Source organism: Penicillium samsonianum (genome assembly GCF_028829775.1).
Source record: "Penicillium samsonianum strain IBT 33392 chromosome Unknown utg000003l_segment0_segment0, whole genome shotgun sequence".
Lineage (NCBI taxonomy): Eukaryota > Fungi > Ascomycota > Eurotiomycetes > Eurotiales > Aspergillaceae > Penicillium > Penicillium samsonianum.
The window spans coordinates 3,891,013-3,908,489 of record NW_026643261.1 but is presented as its reverse complement, the minus strand read 5'-3'; the positions used below and the strand labels follow the sequence as shown (position 1 = coordinate 3,908,489).

At 50.1% G+C, this 17,477-nt stretch overlaps 8 protein-coding genes across 8 annotated transcripts; 4 read left to right on the top strand and 4 right to left on the bottom strand.

Annotated features, from left to right (window-relative positions):
• Positions 1-84: 84 nt before the first annotated feature.
• Positions 85-1,536, bottom strand: N7471_005085 (putative Golgi transport complex component Cog5; the record flags this gene model as incomplete). Its single annotated transcript, XM_057277804.1, has 1 exon — positions 85-1,536. One exon carries the CDS (start codon positions 1,534-1,536, stop codon positions 85-87), a length of 1,452 nt encoding a protein of 483 aa, XP_057137414.1.
• A 494-nt stretch (positions 1,537-2,030) lies between these two features.
• On the top strand, positions 2,031-3,634 carry N7471_005084 (class II aldolase/adducin domain protein). Its single transcript, XM_057277803.1, has 5 exons — positions 2,031-2,509; positions 2,580-2,840; positions 2,912-3,044; positions 3,121-3,289; positions 3,349-3,634. Exons 1-5 carry the CDS (start codon positions 2,236-2,238, stop codon positions 3,421-3,423), a joined length of 912 nt encoding a protein of 303 aa, XP_057137413.1. The 5' UTR covers positions 2,031-2,235; the 3' UTR covers positions 3,424-3,634.
• A 505-nt stretch (positions 3,635-4,139) lies between these two features.
• Positions 4,140-4,836, bottom strand: N7471_005083 (protein SYS1; the record flags this gene model as incomplete). Its single annotated transcript, XM_057277802.1, has 2 exons — positions 4,140-4,512; positions 4,592-4,836. 2 exons carry the CDS (start codon positions 4,834-4,836, stop codon positions 4,140-4,142), a joined length of 618 nt encoding a protein of 205 aa, XP_057137412.1.
• A 441-nt stretch (positions 4,837-5,277) lies between these two features.
• On the top strand, positions 5,278-5,755 carry N7471_005082 (cytochrome c oxidase subunit 6B family protein; the record flags this gene model as incomplete). Its single annotated transcript, XM_057277801.1, has 2 exons — positions 5,278-5,508; positions 5,633-5,755. 2 exons carry the CDS (start codon positions 5,278-5,280, stop codon positions 5,753-5,755), a joined length of 354 nt encoding a protein of 117 aa, XP_057137411.1.
• Positions 5,756-6,198: 443 nt separating this feature from the next.
• On the bottom strand, positions 6,199-9,393 carry N7471_005081 (putative RNA-binding protein (Nab3); the record flags this gene model as incomplete). The annotated part of the gene is made up of 5 exons (XM_057277800.1): positions 6,199-7,141; positions 7,204-7,404; positions 7,477-7,987; positions 8,065-8,225; positions 8,286-9,393. Coding segments are annotated over 5 exons (2,526 nt in total), but the record flags the coding sequence as incomplete, so codon positions are not given.
• Positions 9,394-10,096: 703 nt separating this feature from the next.
• Positions 10,097-10,757, top strand: N7471_005080 (peptidyl-tRNA hydrolase domain protein; the record flags this gene model as incomplete). Its single annotated transcript, XM_057277799.1, has 3 exons — positions 10,097-10,284; positions 10,355-10,615; positions 10,667-10,757. The coding sequence occupies 3 exons, from the start codon at positions 10,097-10,099 to the stop codon at positions 10,755-10,757; spliced, it is 540 nt and encodes a 179-aa protein (XP_057137409.1).
• A 5-nt stretch (positions 10,758-10,762) lies between these two features.
• On the bottom strand, positions 10,763-12,134 carry N7471_005079 (snoRNA-binding rRNA-processing protein UTP6). The gene is made up of 2 exons (XM_057277798.1): positions 12,037-12,134; positions 10,763-11,980 (listed from the first exon to the last, which is right to left on the bottom strand). Exons 1-2 carry the CDS (start codon positions 12,124-12,126, stop codon positions 10,883-10,885), a joined length of 1,188 nt encoding a protein of 395 aa, XP_057137408.1. The 5' UTR covers positions 12,127-12,134; the 3' UTR covers positions 10,763-10,882.
• Positions 12,135-12,291: 157 nt separating this feature from the next.
• On the top strand, positions 12,292-15,919 carry N7471_005078 (uncharacterized protein). Its single transcript, XM_057277797.1, has 8 exons — positions 12,292-12,449; positions 12,512-13,058; positions 13,120-13,246; positions 13,354-13,392; positions 13,448-13,532; positions 13,586-13,631; positions 13,682-15,495; positions 15,563-15,919. Exons 1-8 carry the CDS (start codon positions 12,411-12,413, stop codon positions 15,719-15,721), a joined length of 2,856 nt encoding a protein of 951 aa, XP_057137407.1. The 5' UTR covers positions 12,292-12,410; the 3' UTR covers positions 15,722-15,919.
• Positions 15,920-17,477: the final 1,558 nt, after the last annotated feature.

Genomic DNA, 17,477 nt, shown 5'->3' with positions numbered 1-17,477 from the left:
CCGACCTCATCTATCTCGTACCGAATCTCGAATCTCCCTTGGAAAGATTCAGTAAAATGTACACCATGCTTGCCGTAGACAGGATCACCGTCCCAGAGGACCAACAATAGAGCCCACCATCACGGCAGCTTCTCGTTCCCAGTTTCCAACCACCACCGTGTCAGTTCCTGGCCGACCCTTCTCGGCCAGCAGACTGGTAGCTGACACCTGCGACGCACGGAGCACACACTCCTTAATTTCGACTCTTAGTCGATCACGGTTGGATCGCAATGTACGGGCAGAGACACCGCCTCGGCTGACGATTTCCTGGACACGCGGGGCGAGAGACGAGGCGAGGGAGCGCCAGTAGTAGGAAGGAAGTGATGATGTGTCTAAAGCCTGGAGAAGAGGCTGCAGGAGATTAGATTTGGTTGAGTCCGCTGTTTGCGGTTCGGTGGCGGGTTCGTCGGTTGTGGTAGTGGAGGCCAAGAGAGGGTGTGGTGGAGGGCGGAGGTTTCTGAGAATGTTCTCCAAGGCGACTATATCTTGGCATCGTGCGGAGGTGTCGGCGAGGGTTCGGTCCATGGTTGGGAGTTGGGTAAGAGCCCGGGCGAGGGAATTTGCGGATGTCATGATTGCTGTGTGCATGAACCCTTGTAATGTTGACAATAAGAGTTCGGCCTTGTAGTCGGCTGCAGTGGTTTCGCCCTTTGGCGGAGGAGAAAGAAGATATAGAGTTGTGGCGGCGGTTGCCAGTCGTGCTCGGGCATCGCGGGCTTGCTTATAGCTAGATGGCATGGATGACTGGCCATTAGCGCTTGCCGAGTTTGATGACAAAGAGAATCTGTTGATGTTCTGTTGCGCTCTCGACTTGACCATGTTCTCTACTGGGATGACGAATTCTCCGCGTAGCGTGCGAATGACCTTCACCCGATCCAAACCATAGCCTTCCTCGCCCTGTGTCGTGGCTGAGAACATTTCTCGCAGATTCAAAATCGTGTAGGCTGCTCGTTCCAGTGCGCGGAAGCCATCTTTTCCAGCTGACGGTGATGCTGCTCCATCCGGTCCCGCTGAGGGGTCCGGCCCTGTTGCGCCTCGCCCTGTAATTTCAGAAACCTGACTCTCCAGCTGTCTGCCCAGGGCTAAGCAGCGCGCAACGGCCCTTGCTAGGCGGACAGTTTCAAGCGAGTTTTCAGCAGCAATACGGGCTTCGTCGGCTGCTTCCCATTTTTGTACAACCTCCTTTTGGAGGCGCTCGTACCCTTGGGTTACAGAAGCAATCTGCGTTCCTGATTCTTTCAAGATATTATCGGCGGCAGCAGTTTGGCTTTGGGTGTGTGAAAGCAATGGGAGCGCTGATCTGGTTGTCAATGCATGGATGTGTGTGTCGATCTCCTGAAGATCAAAGAGCACCCGTGACAATGGTGTTGACAAATCCAACGGGGTATCTGTTGCATTGTTTGTGCTCGTCACCAATGTATTGGCGAATGAAGATGGGGAGAAATCTGGGTCTAAGAAGGCCTCATAGTCTATGTATGACGGATCTCCTTCCGCCATGATGGGTCTAGACGCGTCCAATGTCTATCTCAATGGGGCCGCATAGAAGAAAAGAGCAATGAAGTAACTAGAGAACACCTTTTGAGCCAGCCAAAATCAGGGGCATGTGGAGTTCAGAAATAATATGTCTTCAATGCGACTCTCAATGTTTTGACATCAGACGACTTGGTCATTGGAGGAGAGAGGGATATTGGCCTTGAGATAGGAAGCCCACATGGCTGATAACGGGTCACGTGTTATCACTTAGTCACCTTATACATTCCCAGCAGATATAGGTGTTGAGGCCATTACTGACTGTGGATAATAATATAAATCACAAAATACGAGTAATCAAAGATACTTCATTACATCCGTCTCATAATACAATACATATGTGGTGGCGCAGGCAAATATGGGGATTTGGAGGCAGAGAACCAACCTGGGAAAGCCTGGAAGCTTAACCAATCTTATAATCTTATCACAATGGCATGATATACCTCTGAAGCCAATGAATATATGATTTCAAGTTCAAGTTCAAATGCATTCAAATGCACTGACATTCTCTGTTGCACTTTGCTACCAACGCCTTCCAACGACAGAGCGGGGTTCATAGATAAGACTTCGGAGTTTAGTCCGAGTACCAGACCTCATGAACATAAACTCTCGACATTTAAGGCGCGATTCCTAAGATAGTACTTTAAACCAAGACAATTCTCCGCCATGTCGACATCTACAACAACAACGCAGCAAGAGCAGTCCGTTCGCGTGACCAACGAAGATCAACTACCTCCGCTACCTCCAGCGGCAAACGATGCATCGTTCCAGGGTCTGGCTCGTGGAGGCCGAAACGGCACTCTGAAACTCCGTGGCATTCCCACATTCTCAGACCTGACTGAAAAACGGAAGTGGATGAAGGAGCACATGGCTGCTGCATTCCGGTACTTTGGCAAGCTAGGGTATGGGGAGGGTGTCTCCGGGCACATTTCGATGCGAGGTAAGTGTGAAACTCTATTTTGAATGTGAGATGCGTTATGAACAAGGAAGAATATTCTGACGGCTTGCAGACCCGATCCTTAAGGACCATTTCTGGATGAACCCGTTCGCCAGGCATTTCTCGACTATCAAGGCTTCGGATCTCGTTCTTCTGGATGCTGATGGGTTCGTCGTCGACGGCGGAGCTCAGCTGCCTGTTAATGAAGCTGGGTTCCTGATTCATTCTGAGATCCACAAAGCACGCCCGGATGTTGTGGCTGCGGCGCACACACATGGTATTCATGGAAAGACGTGGAGTTCATTTGGAAAGCCAATTGAGATGCTTACACAAGGTTAGTTGCTTTTCCTTTTCTCTTGAGGTGACATTGGGGGGTTTGACTTTGTGCTAACGAGCTGGATAAAGACGCATGCAACTTCTTTGGCAGAGTTGGTGTTTACGAAGACCATGGCGGCATTGTTCTGTCGGCAGAGGAAGGAAAGGCGATTGCAAGGGCATTGGGCAATCAAAACATTGCATGTATCTTGCAAAACCATGGGTGAGTCGATTTTCGCCGTTGTGTTTTCTGTATGCGTCTAGTTCTATCTGACTAATTTGTCTTTACTCATGTACAGCCTCCTAACTGTCGGTCGGACTGTTGATGAAGCAGCGATCCTCTACTCTATGCTGGAGAATGCTTGCCAGTCACAGCTTCTTGCTGAAGCAGCAGCAGCCAATGGTCTTCCAAAGAAGATTATCAAGGATGATGCGGCCAAGTTCACTGCCGATGCTGCCCAGAATCCTGTAAGTGGAATGGACATATGCCCAAAGTGCTTGAGGATATGTATACTGACAACTTTTAGCATAACTTCTATACTGAGTTCCAGCCTGAGTTTGATTTGCTCGTTGAAGAGACAAACGGAAGATTTCTTCTGTAAAGTGTGAACAATATATATGACAGTTTCTGATTCGGTTCAAAGCTTTTCTGAATGTGTAGCATATGCATTCTCCATGGTATAAGACAATAATAAGCACTCAAACTGGAGGATAGTATTCAAAACCACGTTCCACTCTACGAGACAGTCGCGAAGGAGACGATTTCAAAGGGCAGTATTGTAACATAGGAAGTCGAAAGAGCAAATCATCAACCACAATATTTGTCTATAAGAGCTTTGAATGAAGGGCCCCGGGGAGGCTGTATTGACTTCAAACGCTCCTCTGGCAATGATTTAATCATTCACTATAACATACAGCACACGTTTTCGCTCAGTTGCATTTGACCTTCGTGGATACAAGGCTTAGGCACAATGAGAGACAATGTCTCTTTTCAAGAAGTAGAGATATACATGAATTTTTTTCATATAGCTCGTCAGATTGTCTGACTGAGGAGAATAGTAAAAACTAGCAGGTATTAATGTAAACAGGTATCGAACAAATGAATATGGAAATCAATTCCTTCAGAACAAACGCCATCTATACAGATGCAACTGCCGCAAGGGTATACAAAATGGAAAAGATGCATCAAAACAGTCCATGGTAGACCGGAGCGTAAGAAGACAAAAATGGCATAACAGGGCAGCAAAAAGTCGTTCATCGCCCCAACGGGGAACATCAACAATGGGGCGAGGGTGCGAGGGAGCGAGGGGGCACGGATTCATACAGCATGCTCGCCGGTGTGCTTCATATCATCCATTTCATATTCTTGCAGGCTGCGTTCTCGACCGCGGCCGCGGCCAAAGCTCGACTCCTGCTGGCCATCACCGGCAGATGCTTGTGAGGACGGGCCAGCTTGAGTGCTGCCACCATGTCCACCGAACTTGATAGGCTCCAGCTCCCGTCTTTGGCACGCCCACATGCCGAGGAAGGTCATCATGGCTGCACTGGCGAATTGAAGCCCCCACCAGAGTAGGTTGGAAGGGAGGGAGTGGGTGTACAAAGTAGTGGCGATGAGGTGGAGGAAGTGGATCGTCAGAGCGAAATCCGGGACCAGCTTTGAGCGGGATACGAAAACAAGTAGAAACATGACGCTGATATCCCCGAGAGGAGAATATAGTTAGCCAGCTGATCGGAACACTGCTCGCAATGTCGAACTAGTGGACAACTCACCTAATAAAGCAATTCAACATCCACACCAACCCCAACATCCATCCAATGGTTGTATCACCGCGCAGGGAGTCCCAGCCGAAGACCAGGTCTAGCGAGAACGGTGCGCCATAGACAACTGTCGTGAACAAGATGAGCACCGTGGCGCAGGCATAGTATGCAAGCTGCAGCAAGAGGATCTTGCGGACGATCTTCAGCGGAGGGAGTTCAGTGCGCGACCCCGCTGGTGGACGCCGGCGCGCGGACATCAACTAAATAGACAATAGGGGTCCTGTCGCCCTTGGCGAATTTCGTTCAAGGTCGAGGCGTCAAGTTGGTCGGAGTGAGCCCGGCGGTCGAGGCGAGGGTAAGCTAGTGGAGGCGAGAGGAAGGGAACATGCAATGTTAATCGGGAGGGTGTTCCAAGTGAAATCCAGAGACGAAAAGTATCCAGCGCCAGAGGCTTCAAAATTATATGTAAATTCCAGAACGTGGAGTGCGAAAGTGAAAAAGGGTCCGGAGATGGAGATCGCCTGCCTGGGATCAACAGACTTGGCGGTCACAGGCCCGACCCGCCAACAACTGGACATCTGCCGTCACTGACACCTGTTGGCTGCAAACTCGCTACAAACCACAGGATACTCTACTGATTCGAACTCGACGAGTCAATTCCTCACCCACTCCCTCTCTGGTATAATCATCTCTCCAAAATGGGCTGGCTACCTTGGTCTTCCGGCGATTCAAACAAGAACGCAGCCTCCGACGGCGGCCGCATTGCCCCGGACCGAACCAGTCGCGCGCGCTGTTGGGAGGGCCGCGATCTATTTTTCGCCTGCCTTGACAAGAACGATATCCTGGACGGCATTAAAGATGATAAAAAGGCGCGACAGAAGTGCGCGAACGAGGTCGTGGAGTTTGAGGCAGCATGTTCACAAAGCTGGGTACGTACGATGGGATCTTTGATCGGCTGCTCAGAATTGCCGGTTTTTGGTGTTCCCCAGCTTGTTCTACGTTATATATATATTCATTCGCAGGTTGCTGACTCGAGGTTCTTGCGTCTACTAGGTGAAATACTTCAAGGAAAAGCGTGTGATGGAGTTCAACCGGGACAAGACGATTGAGCGCATTCAAAAGGAGGATGCGGCCAAGGTGAAGGAGTTGAAGGAGAAAGGTTGGAATTCGAAATAAGAAGCCAGGGGAAGTTCGTCGGCGGCTTTTGTACAATATGTAGCATATCCTCTCTTATCACGTACCTTGATGATCACTCCGTTTCAAAGGTACATTGCTAGAAGCTGCAAGCCTGGGATGGCTTGGTTGCTCAATCTTATGCCCTGTATAACCCAAATTCTAAGATCAAGAGCTCATCACTGTTTACAGCAGTATGGAAAACAGAAGAGAGGAGAAATTTTCGGAATTTCAATGGAATGGATAGGGTTGATTTTGATAACGCCTTTACAGGAACCCGGAAAATGTATGTATACAGGTAACTTGTGCAATTGTCTACAATATGGAGGACTAGAATTTGACTCATCTTGACTCTGATCGTCCTCATAAAAGCGGCACCTAAGAAGCCCTATAAAGCCCCTGGCAGAGAGAATATGGTAGAGTGACCTAGGTACACACTTTGATGCCAAAGGGAGAGATATTCAGCAATAATATAACCCAAAATACGTATCTAGGAAACGTCCGTATTATATCCAAAGGGGGGCAATAACCCAGTAATCACAATAAGCAAGAGTCCAATGGCTGAAAAGACATGTCAACTCCATCCTAGATACCGCCTTACCCTAATATTTACCTAATATCTTACTGCGTTTGTGACACGTGAGAAGCAAAGAGCAAAAAGGAAAGAAAAGGAAACGCCTAGTGTTGCGAGAACTGGTTTTTGGCCAGCCAGAAAAAAGGAACCGAAGCAGAGCACTAAAATCCACCAAGTAGGGATGCAAGAACGCCAGGCTCCGAAAATGAACAACGACAAGATGAACCTTAAGTTCGAATGAGAATGATAGGTAGTAAGAGAGTCGTGAAATCATTGCTTCCATTTAGCCAGGTGCTGCATCAGGTTCTGTACCTGGGGACCCACGGGTCCCTGGCCCTGCTGCTGTTGTCCACCTAGTCCTTTGGCCAGGAGCGAGAGCAGGGTTGGATCGGTGATGACGGGTGCATTTACAGGCTGGGGATTGAAGGGTGGGTGAGGGAGGGGTTGCTGTGGGTTGGCTTGCATAGGTGGAGGCCGATGCGCGTTGGTCAGGAGACTGGCGAGGTCGGCCGGAGGTGGGTTTGGTGAGGAAAAGGGCGACTGCGTGGCAGACACGGGCTGCGAATGGGGAGGTCGCTGGAGCGCCGACAAGAGAGTTGAAAGGCTAGGACCATCCAGTGAACCAATGAGGTTCGCAATGTTGGGTGGATTTGAAAGCGCAGGCAAGCCAGGTGGAGGAACCGACATAGGCTGTGCTGAAGGGACAATGAAACCAGGATTGGGTGCAAATGCGGTTGGGGCTGCTCCTCGCTGCATCGCTTGGGATTGGTGGCTCAGGAGCTCAGCAGACATATTAGGCTCGAGCTCAGGGTAATCTATGTGAGAAAGGAGACATGAGCAAGGCGTCGATAAAGAAGCGAACACAGAATGGGCTTACCAAGGAAGCGAACGTTATCCAATCCAGCGGTACGATCAAATAGCTGCAGAGGAATCTTCCGAGAGACTTGGTTCGGACGAGAGAGGCGGACAACCGCAAGAACACCTTCAATAAATTGACGATGCACAGCGGCGCCAAGAGGGATCCGTGGACCAAGCACCAGGACATCCACTCGCAATCCACGGTTGCGGAAAGCGTTCTCTACATGAAGAACGAAGTTTCTTCGCAATGTCAGTAACTTTGTCCAAACAGATACCGAGAGATTCAACCCACCTATCAAGTTCCTCCAGCACGAGGAGCTGCACCTCTGGTACATCTCGCTGAGCGCGTCGAGGTACGGGTAAATCCGCTTCACCTTCATAGATACCACGTGGTCTTGGGCTGATGCTGCGATAACGTCGATCTCTGGAATAAGGAGAGCGAGGAGAACGTGGAGAGCGGGAGCGCCTTCGCTCGCGGCGATCAAACCTTTCTGGGGTTCTGTCGCGCGACCGATACCCATCTCTAGACCCCCGAAAAGGTCGCGGGGAAGGCGATCGGGGCGGGCGATAATCGTCGCGTCTGCTGCGGTGAGAGGGTTCATCCCGGAAATCGCTAAATGGAAGCCGACTTGGTTCATATGGCTTAGCACGGTCGTATCGATCGGCCGGGGCCCGGACGTTAGTTCGCCCAGGAGCGGCACGGCTGAACTCCGGTGACCGGGAACGACGTGGCGGTGGTGCACGAGAAACTTCGGGTGCTTGAGCGGGTCGGGTCGATCGCTGAGGCTTTGAGATTTCAAGATCTAGGGACGGTTAGGTCTTTGAGAGAAAAGTTGTTGAGTTATGGCTTCAAGCACTCACGTATCTTCCTGCCCCGCACGATGGCTCCCTGTTCGACGCCGAGAGCCGCATGGCAGGAGCTCGCCTCCAGAAACTGTATGAAGCCGTACGCCTGCTTGATCGATATCTGAGCCAGTTTGCCGTACTTATGGAAGATATGGAACATGTCTCGCTTGGTGACTCTTTCAGTAGGGAGGTTGCCTGTACATGGTAAAACTGTTAGATCGACGAAGAGTAGACGTAAGCGGGAACAAAACTGACCAACAAACAGCCTGGAGCCCATTGGGAAACGATCCCAAAGACCTTCCGTCACATATATCCGCTCATCGTGCAGGAACTCGTCGTATTTCTTTTGAACCTCTGGACCCCAGGGCGAATCATCATCAGCAGGCTTGGTAGACCGACCCTGCTTTTCAACACGGCCTTTCTTGGAGGCTACAGAAGGCTCTTGCAAGGAGCCCTGAGATTCGGCACCGGTAGATGGGGTTTGCGGGAAGGTGACAATAGGAGGAAGTAGATCGCTGACGGCCGAGACTCCTCCAGAAGCAATGTTAAATGGCTGAGACTGGGTTTGAGGTTGAATATTACTAGGTTGGGCTGAGTAGGCAGGCGATGCAGTGGCAGCGGGATCATGGGCAGACGAAAGTTGGTGATATGCCACCTCGCCATTTGGGGTGTAATGGGCCTGAAGAGAATCTTGGCTTTGGGCTTGAGGGTGGGCAGGGATGCCCTGGGATTTGAGGGACTCGCCAGCGGGCGCTTGGTGGAGAGACGAGTTCTCAGCTGAAGAAACGGCGGGAATGGTTGCACCAGGGTTGGGGTGAGAAAGATTGTCGAGGAGTTGCTGGAAATTGACACCTCCCGCGTTATGTCCCACGCGCTCCTCATCAATTAGGCGGTCCGGCATCCTTGACTGCTCCGGATTGTGGGCATGATCTACTTTGCTCCCAGTGGCAAAGCCCCGGGATACCGGAGCAACCGGAGCAGCGTGGGAATAAGTGGAATCGGGGTGAGAAAAACCTGAGCTGAGATGGCCAGTGTTTTCGGATCCCGACGCTGGGTTGGGAGGGTAGTATGCAGAAGCAATCATTTCATTCTGCATCCCACGATTCGGCTGCGAGCCATGAAAACTACCAGCATCTTGGGTCTGACTCGGTCCTCCCTGGCCATCTTCTAACCCTCCGTGCAACCATCCATGTGTTTGCGGGGCCTGTTTATACACCGAGCGTTCATAGGTGGAGGTATCGTTGAAGACGGGGTCCATTTGGTTCTCTAAGACTGGGATATTGGATGGCTCTGGGATGTGTAGGGGTCGAGGGCTTTCCGGAGTCAGAGTCTTTCCGCGAAAGTGAAGCGCTTCATCGGGGGGGGCTGGGCGTCATGTAGACTTCGAGGAAGAGGTGGTTTCATCTACGGAGAAAAAGTGTCGGGGAAGATTGAAGAGGGTCACCCTAGGAATTTTCGCAATCGCAAGCTAAGGTGGGGCGATGGGAAAAAGATGGGTCGGATTTCTCAGACCTCACCCAGAAGGGAAAGGGGAAGAGTAAAAAGGAAGAAAAATAGGCGATGAAGAAGGGGAAAGGGAATAGGGTGGGGGGTTCTAGAGGTGAGAAGTGGAAATATGGAAAAAAACCCTTTGTCAGGTGAGCAATATTGGAGGCGTTGAGATTCTGGATTGGGGATATGTCGGGATATGTCCAGTATCACGGGAGCAAGGCATTTGGTTTTTTTTTTTTTTTTTTTATTTTTTATAGACAAGAAATTGAAAGAATATGTACATATGTATATGTGTATTCCAAGATTGTACATGTAAATTGTAGATGGTTGACTATTAAGGAGTAGGTATAACCAATATATCACTACATCATTCTAACCACTCTAACTACTTCAAATACTTTAATCACTCTAATCACTCTAAATCGCATATCCCGGTCAAAATAAAAGCTTCTGTTACGTACGCTAAGCGGGGCTAGACCAGGCGAGAAACGGCCTTTCATTTTTAGATGTTTTAATTAGTCACACTCCACCTCTCCAGTGCTTCTTCTCGTACGGAGTATACTGGACTGCCTCTCATGTATTGCCAATGGCGTATACCCTGCCTTCGGGCACTACCCTTGAGAAAATTCACATCTCAAGCTGACCAAGATGTACAATTAGCTAGGGATTGGCTCAAAACTCTCAATTCCAAGACCATCCCCCGCAACATCTGCGAGGTCTCTTTCAGTCGATCCAGCGGTCCGGGCGGGCAAAATGTGAACAAGTCAGTGCCCCCACTTGAAGATCAATAGTACTGTAATGTTGCAATGCTAATCTGGAAATGAGGGAAATAGGGTCAACTCCAAGGCCACCTTGAAAGTCCCATTGGACGCGTTGCTGCCCTTGGTTCCCCGTCTGATACACCATCCACTACGCGCTTCCCGATATGCCGCCGAAAGAACCCAATGTCTAGTCATCCAGTCGGACGAGGAGCGGAAACAGTCTAACAATGTGGAATCCTGCTTTGACAAGCTCTATCAACTATTGCAGACCTCGGCCAAGGAGGTGATTCCCGGGGAAACATCCCAAGCGCAAAGAAATCGCGTACAAAAATTGTATGTTTACTCTACATGTAAGCAGTCGAGCAAATCTAACTAAAAAAACAGACAAAAGGCTCAAAATGAGGGACGGATTAAAGACAAGAAACAGCACAGCGACAAGAAAGGTAGTCGCCGGGGAAGCAAATACGATGATTGAGAATTGATCATGCGAACCGCCTGATGATAGCATAGGGACAAGTTCGCCAGTGGACCCTGAATTTTGATAATATCCGATCAACGCCTAAGTGCTAAGTACAAATACTTGGGTATGCTATATGTATGCTACTCCTGTGCCGCGCGCTCCGCATTGCGGACGGTAGCTGCAATAACCTTCTGCAACGAAGGATCCAGGTCCTCTGTTGCCTGAACAGGTTGAAGCCAATTGATCACTTGGCGTGCGAGATCCTTGCCCATAGGGTACTCCCTGAGGCGGGCAAGCGAGCTACCAAGCGCCCGCGGGAATTCGGCCGAAGTGGGAGGGATCCCAGCGGTCGGGAACTTGATGTAGCAAATCTGCGTCCGTGGGCTGGAAGGCTTGTTGGCGCGCATCGTCTCAATCACATGTTCCAAAATCTTGCGAAGACAGGGCGCATCCTGGAATTCCCAAGCCATATCAAAGAACTCCTGACCGAACCGATCATCGTGGTTGAAGTGCTTTGTGGCGGTATCAAAGATGGCGAGCGGGATAGCACCGCTCAGAGCAGGCGTGGAGTTCAGGTTTTGCAAAGCAACCTGGTCTACTTCTCCATCCGTTCCTGTGCTCGGGTTGATGTCCTCAGCTGTGAGTGATGGGAGCGCAATCATGTCGGCATCGGTGTCGTCGAATGCTGCTTCTTGAATCTGCTTGGGCTTCTGGCTCTCTTCATCAAGACCGAGAATCCGTTGGCGAGCGACCAGCTTTGCGATGTAAATCAATTCCAGCTTTGCATATTGAACCCAAATTGTCCTCGCGCTCTTGCAGAACCGTAGACCGCGCTGCATGTAACTCCGAGCCTGTGTCATATCTCCATGGTCATCGAGAACGTGCTTAGCGGCATAAACCCATAAGTCGGCGCTGGTAGGGTGTAGTCGCAGAGCATCGGTGAAAATCATGAGGAGCTTTTTGTGTGCCTTTTGTTTGCGAGCATATTCGATATACTGGACCCAGAGGTTGATATCGCCGTGGAACTTGCGTGTAGCTCGGTCGAGAACGAAGAAAATGCGTCGCTGGCCATTGAATCCTGCTGACCGAATCCCAAGTCGCTTCACCCGCTTCTTTCGCAGCACGTCGAGGTTCATTTCGTATTCAGCATAGCGCACAAAGTCCACCGGCTGCGCACCGCGCGCGTTGAGCTTGTGCTCGAAATCAGATCGTTTTTTAACAATTGAGGAAATTTCATCCTGGTTATCTTGATCAGCTGTCATTCTGATGGAAGAACTCCGCTTTGCGGGCTTACCTTGGTGAAAATCTTCTTGCGCTCATATTCCTTGAGCTCAGGCACTGACTTCTCGAGGAAGAATCGAGCCTTATCTGTTGCGGCCGACATGATTGCTGTTCACTGAAGAGGTTAAAAAAAAGTCGGCATCCCGCATTGAAAAAACACCGATCAGCCCCAGGGTGCGCTTAGCCGCATTGGGTTAGCGTAAAGGGACGCTCAGAACCACCGAGGGATCCGGTCGTTGTTTTCATTTCCCTCAGGGGCCATTTGCTCGTGACATCTTGTTTAAGTCGTTTTTCCTTTCGTTCTTTTCCTTGACATTCTTTTCTTTCCCGGTTTTTGCTTTTTTTTAGTCATATAGGTGCAGAGACTGCCTTTACCTCTGCGCCGCCATGGCTCCCCGATACAAGGACGGAGATGCCGTGGTTGCCGTAAGTTCTAAAGCGCCATCTGATGCGGATCTAGAAACGCCACTGACTTGACATCTTTGCAGATCAACGGCAAATGGGTCGCATGGACTCACACGGTTTTCGCGTATGCTGCGTTCATCAGCGCATTGATTGTCGGCGTTGCTTTGCACTACCACAAGATCGTTCAAAACGAACATTACGGCTACCCCATCGAATGGTTCCCCTCCGTGTCTGCGACCATCGGTGACCGATATCCCGAACGGTCCTTCTTCCAGGTCTTCATTGCTATGACTTCCGGTCCTCGCTTCGCCCTCGTCTTCCTGTGGTACATTCTCACTTCGCGTCCGAACTCGACCTTGCCCAAGTTGGTTGCTGGCGTGGGCATCTTCCGGACATTGACATGCGGTGGTTGGACCTATGTCACATCTACCGATGACCACGACTGGCATGACATCTTCATGATCTCGTACTTGGTGGCTACCTTGCCGTGGACCCTGGGTTGCCTTGCGCTCAGCCCGAACAACCGTCGTGCCGTCAAGTACCGCAAAATCATGGCCAGCTTGTTCTTTGGAACTTTGATTCCGTTGATCTACTATTTCATTCAGCACAAGGTCCACAAGGTTCCGGGTGGTGAGTACTTACCCTTGTATCCAATTGGGGGTTACCGCATGCTAATCAGTCAAACCTTTAGCCTACACCAAATATGCCTTCTTTGAATGGTCCCTAATCCTGTTCGATGTCGGTTTTGATGCTGTCACAGCTCTTGACTTTGAGAGCTTCGAACTGGTGGTGCGGGATGTTAAGGGTGTTAGCAGAGGGTATGTACCGTGGCTTCCAAAATGACACTGCCCACATGGAATGTATAGTGCCAAAGGCTATATTGGTTTTGAACAAAGAAAACATTGTCTAAGTTTGTCCTCATTAGGCAATTGGAAACGACTGCGGATTCTGTCTTGGAGAAAGAGTGTGTACAATCCAATAACCAACTACAACCATCCCGGAAATTAACACATACGTAGGAAGGGCAAGCCAGTGGGCAACACCTTTGGCGAGGGCTTCTTCTGGACCGAGATCATTGATGCCGCCTCGGATGTCTATAATGGGGTAAATTATAACAGTCGATCATTGGTCTTTGCTTTACTGACAATGGACTGTAGTTTGTTTTCTGGACTATCGTGACTGCCCTACCTGTCCTTGTCTGGTGTAAGTGACATCCATTCCCTGGTACAGATGGACTTGTCTGATATTGATAGACTTCCCTCTTTGGCACATGGGTATCTCCGGATACGAAGTCGCCATTGTTTGCTGCACATCCCCGTTGCTCTACGTTATCCCATCCCTGCGATATGCAGCTGTGAAGAATCTTCGCCTTCTTCACCTGCTTTCGCTCGTTGGACTTCTCGCATACAAGTTCCAGGATCCTGCCAACCGTCTCTTTGTGACTGGGTTCGCTCTTTCTACTACTTGTGCAGCATGGACCGCTAGCTTCTTTTCCGAAAGGGGCAACACTCCTCGTCTCGAAGCCCGTATTATGGCTTGGGGAATCGGTCTAATTATGTCTGTCGTTGCCAAGTTTGCATGCAAGACCAACAACCCCCTTTGGCCAATTGTACACGCCGAGAATGGTGGCTGGAACAAAATCGGAATCTCCATTGCTCTGTTCGCTGTTTTGAGGTCCCAGAGAGGCTCAAACACGAGCGGCGGTGATTACTTGCCAGCAGGTGGCAAGAAGGGCTCGTCCATTCTTGCTGGCGTTGGATTTGGCGCTCTGATGTTCGCCATCGTATCGCTCTTGACTGACTCGAGTACCATGATCTCGTGGGTCTGGGACGGATACCCAGTGCGCGGACCGCTCGCAGCTCCTCACGGTGCTCTGACGATCTTCGCAATGGGAGCTGGACTTGTGTACGGCATCTTCCACCCTAGAATCGCTGGAAGCTGGACTGCATTCGGTGTCGGTTCCATTGGTGCTGCTCTTCTTACTTGCTACCACCACTGGACTGGATTTTATGGTGCCCTCATTCTTGCATTCTATATCATGGCCGTTGCTCCGGTTCTGATTGCATCCAGCGTTCGTCACTCACCCGCGAGCACGTTCGGCATCGGCTTCATCGTTTATGTGGCCCTTTTGCTCTTCCATGTTTGGGTTGTTGCCTATGCCTTCGTGCCAGGTGGCCCGTTGCTTCGTGAGCACACTGACTGGCTCATGACCACTACAATGCTAGCCATTGGTGCAGGTGTTTTCTCTGCGGCGACCTCGAACTCGACTCGCTCCCGCAAGCCTCACAAGCCTGTCAACCCCAACAGCAGGAAACAGCGATCATACTATATCTACGTTCTTGCTGTGCTGCAACTGCTTTCCGTGTCTATCGCCTACCTCCGCTTCCCGACCAATGACTACACCCCTCATCACAAGGAGGACAAGGTTGTGACCGCTGGTATCTGGACTGTCCACTTCGGCCTCGATAACAACATGTGGTCATCTGAGCGCCGCATGCGCGACGTCATTAGTGAGCTTGAGCTGGATGTCATTGGTTTCCTCGAATCCGACAACCAGCGTATCATCATGGGCAACAGGGACGTCACCCAGTTCATCGCTGAGGACCTTGGCTACTACACTGACTTCGGCCCCGGTCCCAACAAGCACACCTGGGGCTCCGCCTTGCTGTCCAAGTTCCCCATCGTCAACTCTACGCACCACCTCCTCCCATCGCCTGTTGGTGAGCTGGCACCTGCAATCCACGCCACACTCGACATGTACGGCGAGATGATTGATGTTGTTGTGTTCCACTCCGGACAGGAAGAGGACCCCGAGGACCGCCGCTTGCAGAGCGAGTATCTGTCAAAGCTGATGGGCGACTCCCCGCGTCCTTTGATCCTGTTGAGTTACCTCGTCACCAAGCCGCTCGAGGGTAACTACAACACCTACGTGAGCGAGCGTAGCCAAATGAAGGATATTGATCCTACCGACTGGGATAGATGGTGTGAGTATCTTCTCTTCAAGAAGCTGCACCGCACTGGCTACGCCAGAATCAGTCGTGATACCATCACGGATACAGAGATCCAGGTAAGTAATGTTGTTTCTTTATTTCTTCGCCCACGCGTGCTTAGTTTCTGACTGTTTCGTGATCTAGGTTGGTAAGTTCGTCATTGGCGAGCCCGAACCCGAAAATGAGATGCGTATCCCAGAGGAGATGGTCCCCGTTGGCCGCCGCTTCCCTGCCTTGTTCCGCGGCCAGGGAGTGCGCGGGCACCGCTACCATGTCTTCGACGAGCCCAGGTACTGGCAATAGGCAGTCTGGGTGGGCAAGGAGCGTGAATACGCTTCATTGCGCAGAAGTTCGCTTGAAGAAAATTAAAATTGATGGGTCCGCCATATCGTGACATAATTAAGGACCAAACCAGGCAGATATCCCACTATCCTTGGGGCTGCAAATATACCTAGCGTACTTGAATGATGAGAGTGTTGTTTGTTGATAGTTTTCCTATTCCACCAGTGTTTACTTCTGACTCGTGCTCCTCGACCCCCTACATACTCGTACCTTGCATGGCTTAAGGGACCGAAAGATAATGTATTGCATCCCACATGGTGGGTGTATAGGACAGGAGATCCTGTAATTGTGTGGTCCTGTATCCTCTTCTCAAAGGATAGCCGGTTATTTGTACATTGTCCCCAATCTTCTTCCAGTAGCGCCGGGGCTTTTTTTCTCCTCCCTAGTTTGATCATTTTGCCAACTTGGAAACCAAAAATCATGTGAGAACAAAACATAAATATTGACAATCATTTTTTGCAGTCTCAACTGGAATGTGGGAATCCTAGCAACAACCAGATCGACAGGCTCATGAGACACCACCTCCTCAAACACAAGATGTTCCTCTTTATGTCATGATGCTGCAAAGTTATAAGCCATCCCAAACTGAAAGGCTTGTAAACCGGCGCTTTCGTATATATCTGGATGTTGACTTTGGGATATCCTTTGTTCTGTGCTGACAGCCGTCCGCTAATAATAGCCCTGACCACATCGAAGACGGTTTGAATTCAACCCAGTCAATCAGATCAATCCAAATTGATAAAGTTACCACGCGTTTTTTCCCTCTCAGATCGAACTTGCCCTTCAGTATTTGATATGGAGCCGTCGAGGATTTTGCACGGAGCAATCATAGCAGAGTAGCACGTCTGCCCATTGAATTCCAGTGGCCACGCTGCTTACTCGATTCGATCAAACAGGCTCTTCCTTCATGCCGCACGGACTCATCGACCTCAAAGTTCTTTGTATCGTTCTGTCGAATTTCGGTGTCAGATCTAGACAACGGGGAATTACGCTTCGCTTTGTTTTGGAGACACTTTCGTGATAGGAAATGAGGGGGACCATTGCCAAATCCGGACACGAACTAGGCTTAGTCTCACCCGGTCAGCTTTGCTTCTGAGGTCGGTGGAAATGGCTGGTTGATATCCCCACTTGGAAGCAAGCCCTAACTCGCCGGACGCTTCGCAATTCCCCATTACCTAGCTTGTCCGGGGAAAAGTGTCGAACTTGCTAGGATACTACTTTATTGGATGTTAGATATGAAAATCTGGACCTCTCGTCCGGAGTAAACAAGCTGGATGTAAATTTCTCGAGATGATCAGGAATACCGGCTCAGATCCGGTCATCTGGGCTCGAAAACGAGGTACTCTGTTTCTGGGACTGATATTCCGGGAACTACTCTCATTCTCTTTGATGTGGTGATTTTCAAATTAAATATCAGTTTCATGGTACTACTTTGCTTCCTGTGGCGCCTGTCCTTGTTCATGGTACATGCGCCGTTCGAAGTCTGATGATACTCTTTTTTCTTTCTCTTTGAGCTGCCCGGCTTCGGTAGGTTGGTTGTATTCCTTAGTCTGTTCTATTGACTTCTTTTTGTTCCATTCTCACCAGCTTATGTTGATATTCTGTAGCCCCTCGAAACTTTGATTTAGAATGAACGAATGCCCACAGCGTGAATAGTGTCGACAAAAATTATACACCTGCTTCAATACAGCTGCTAGTAACTTTGGGTAATTTGAGC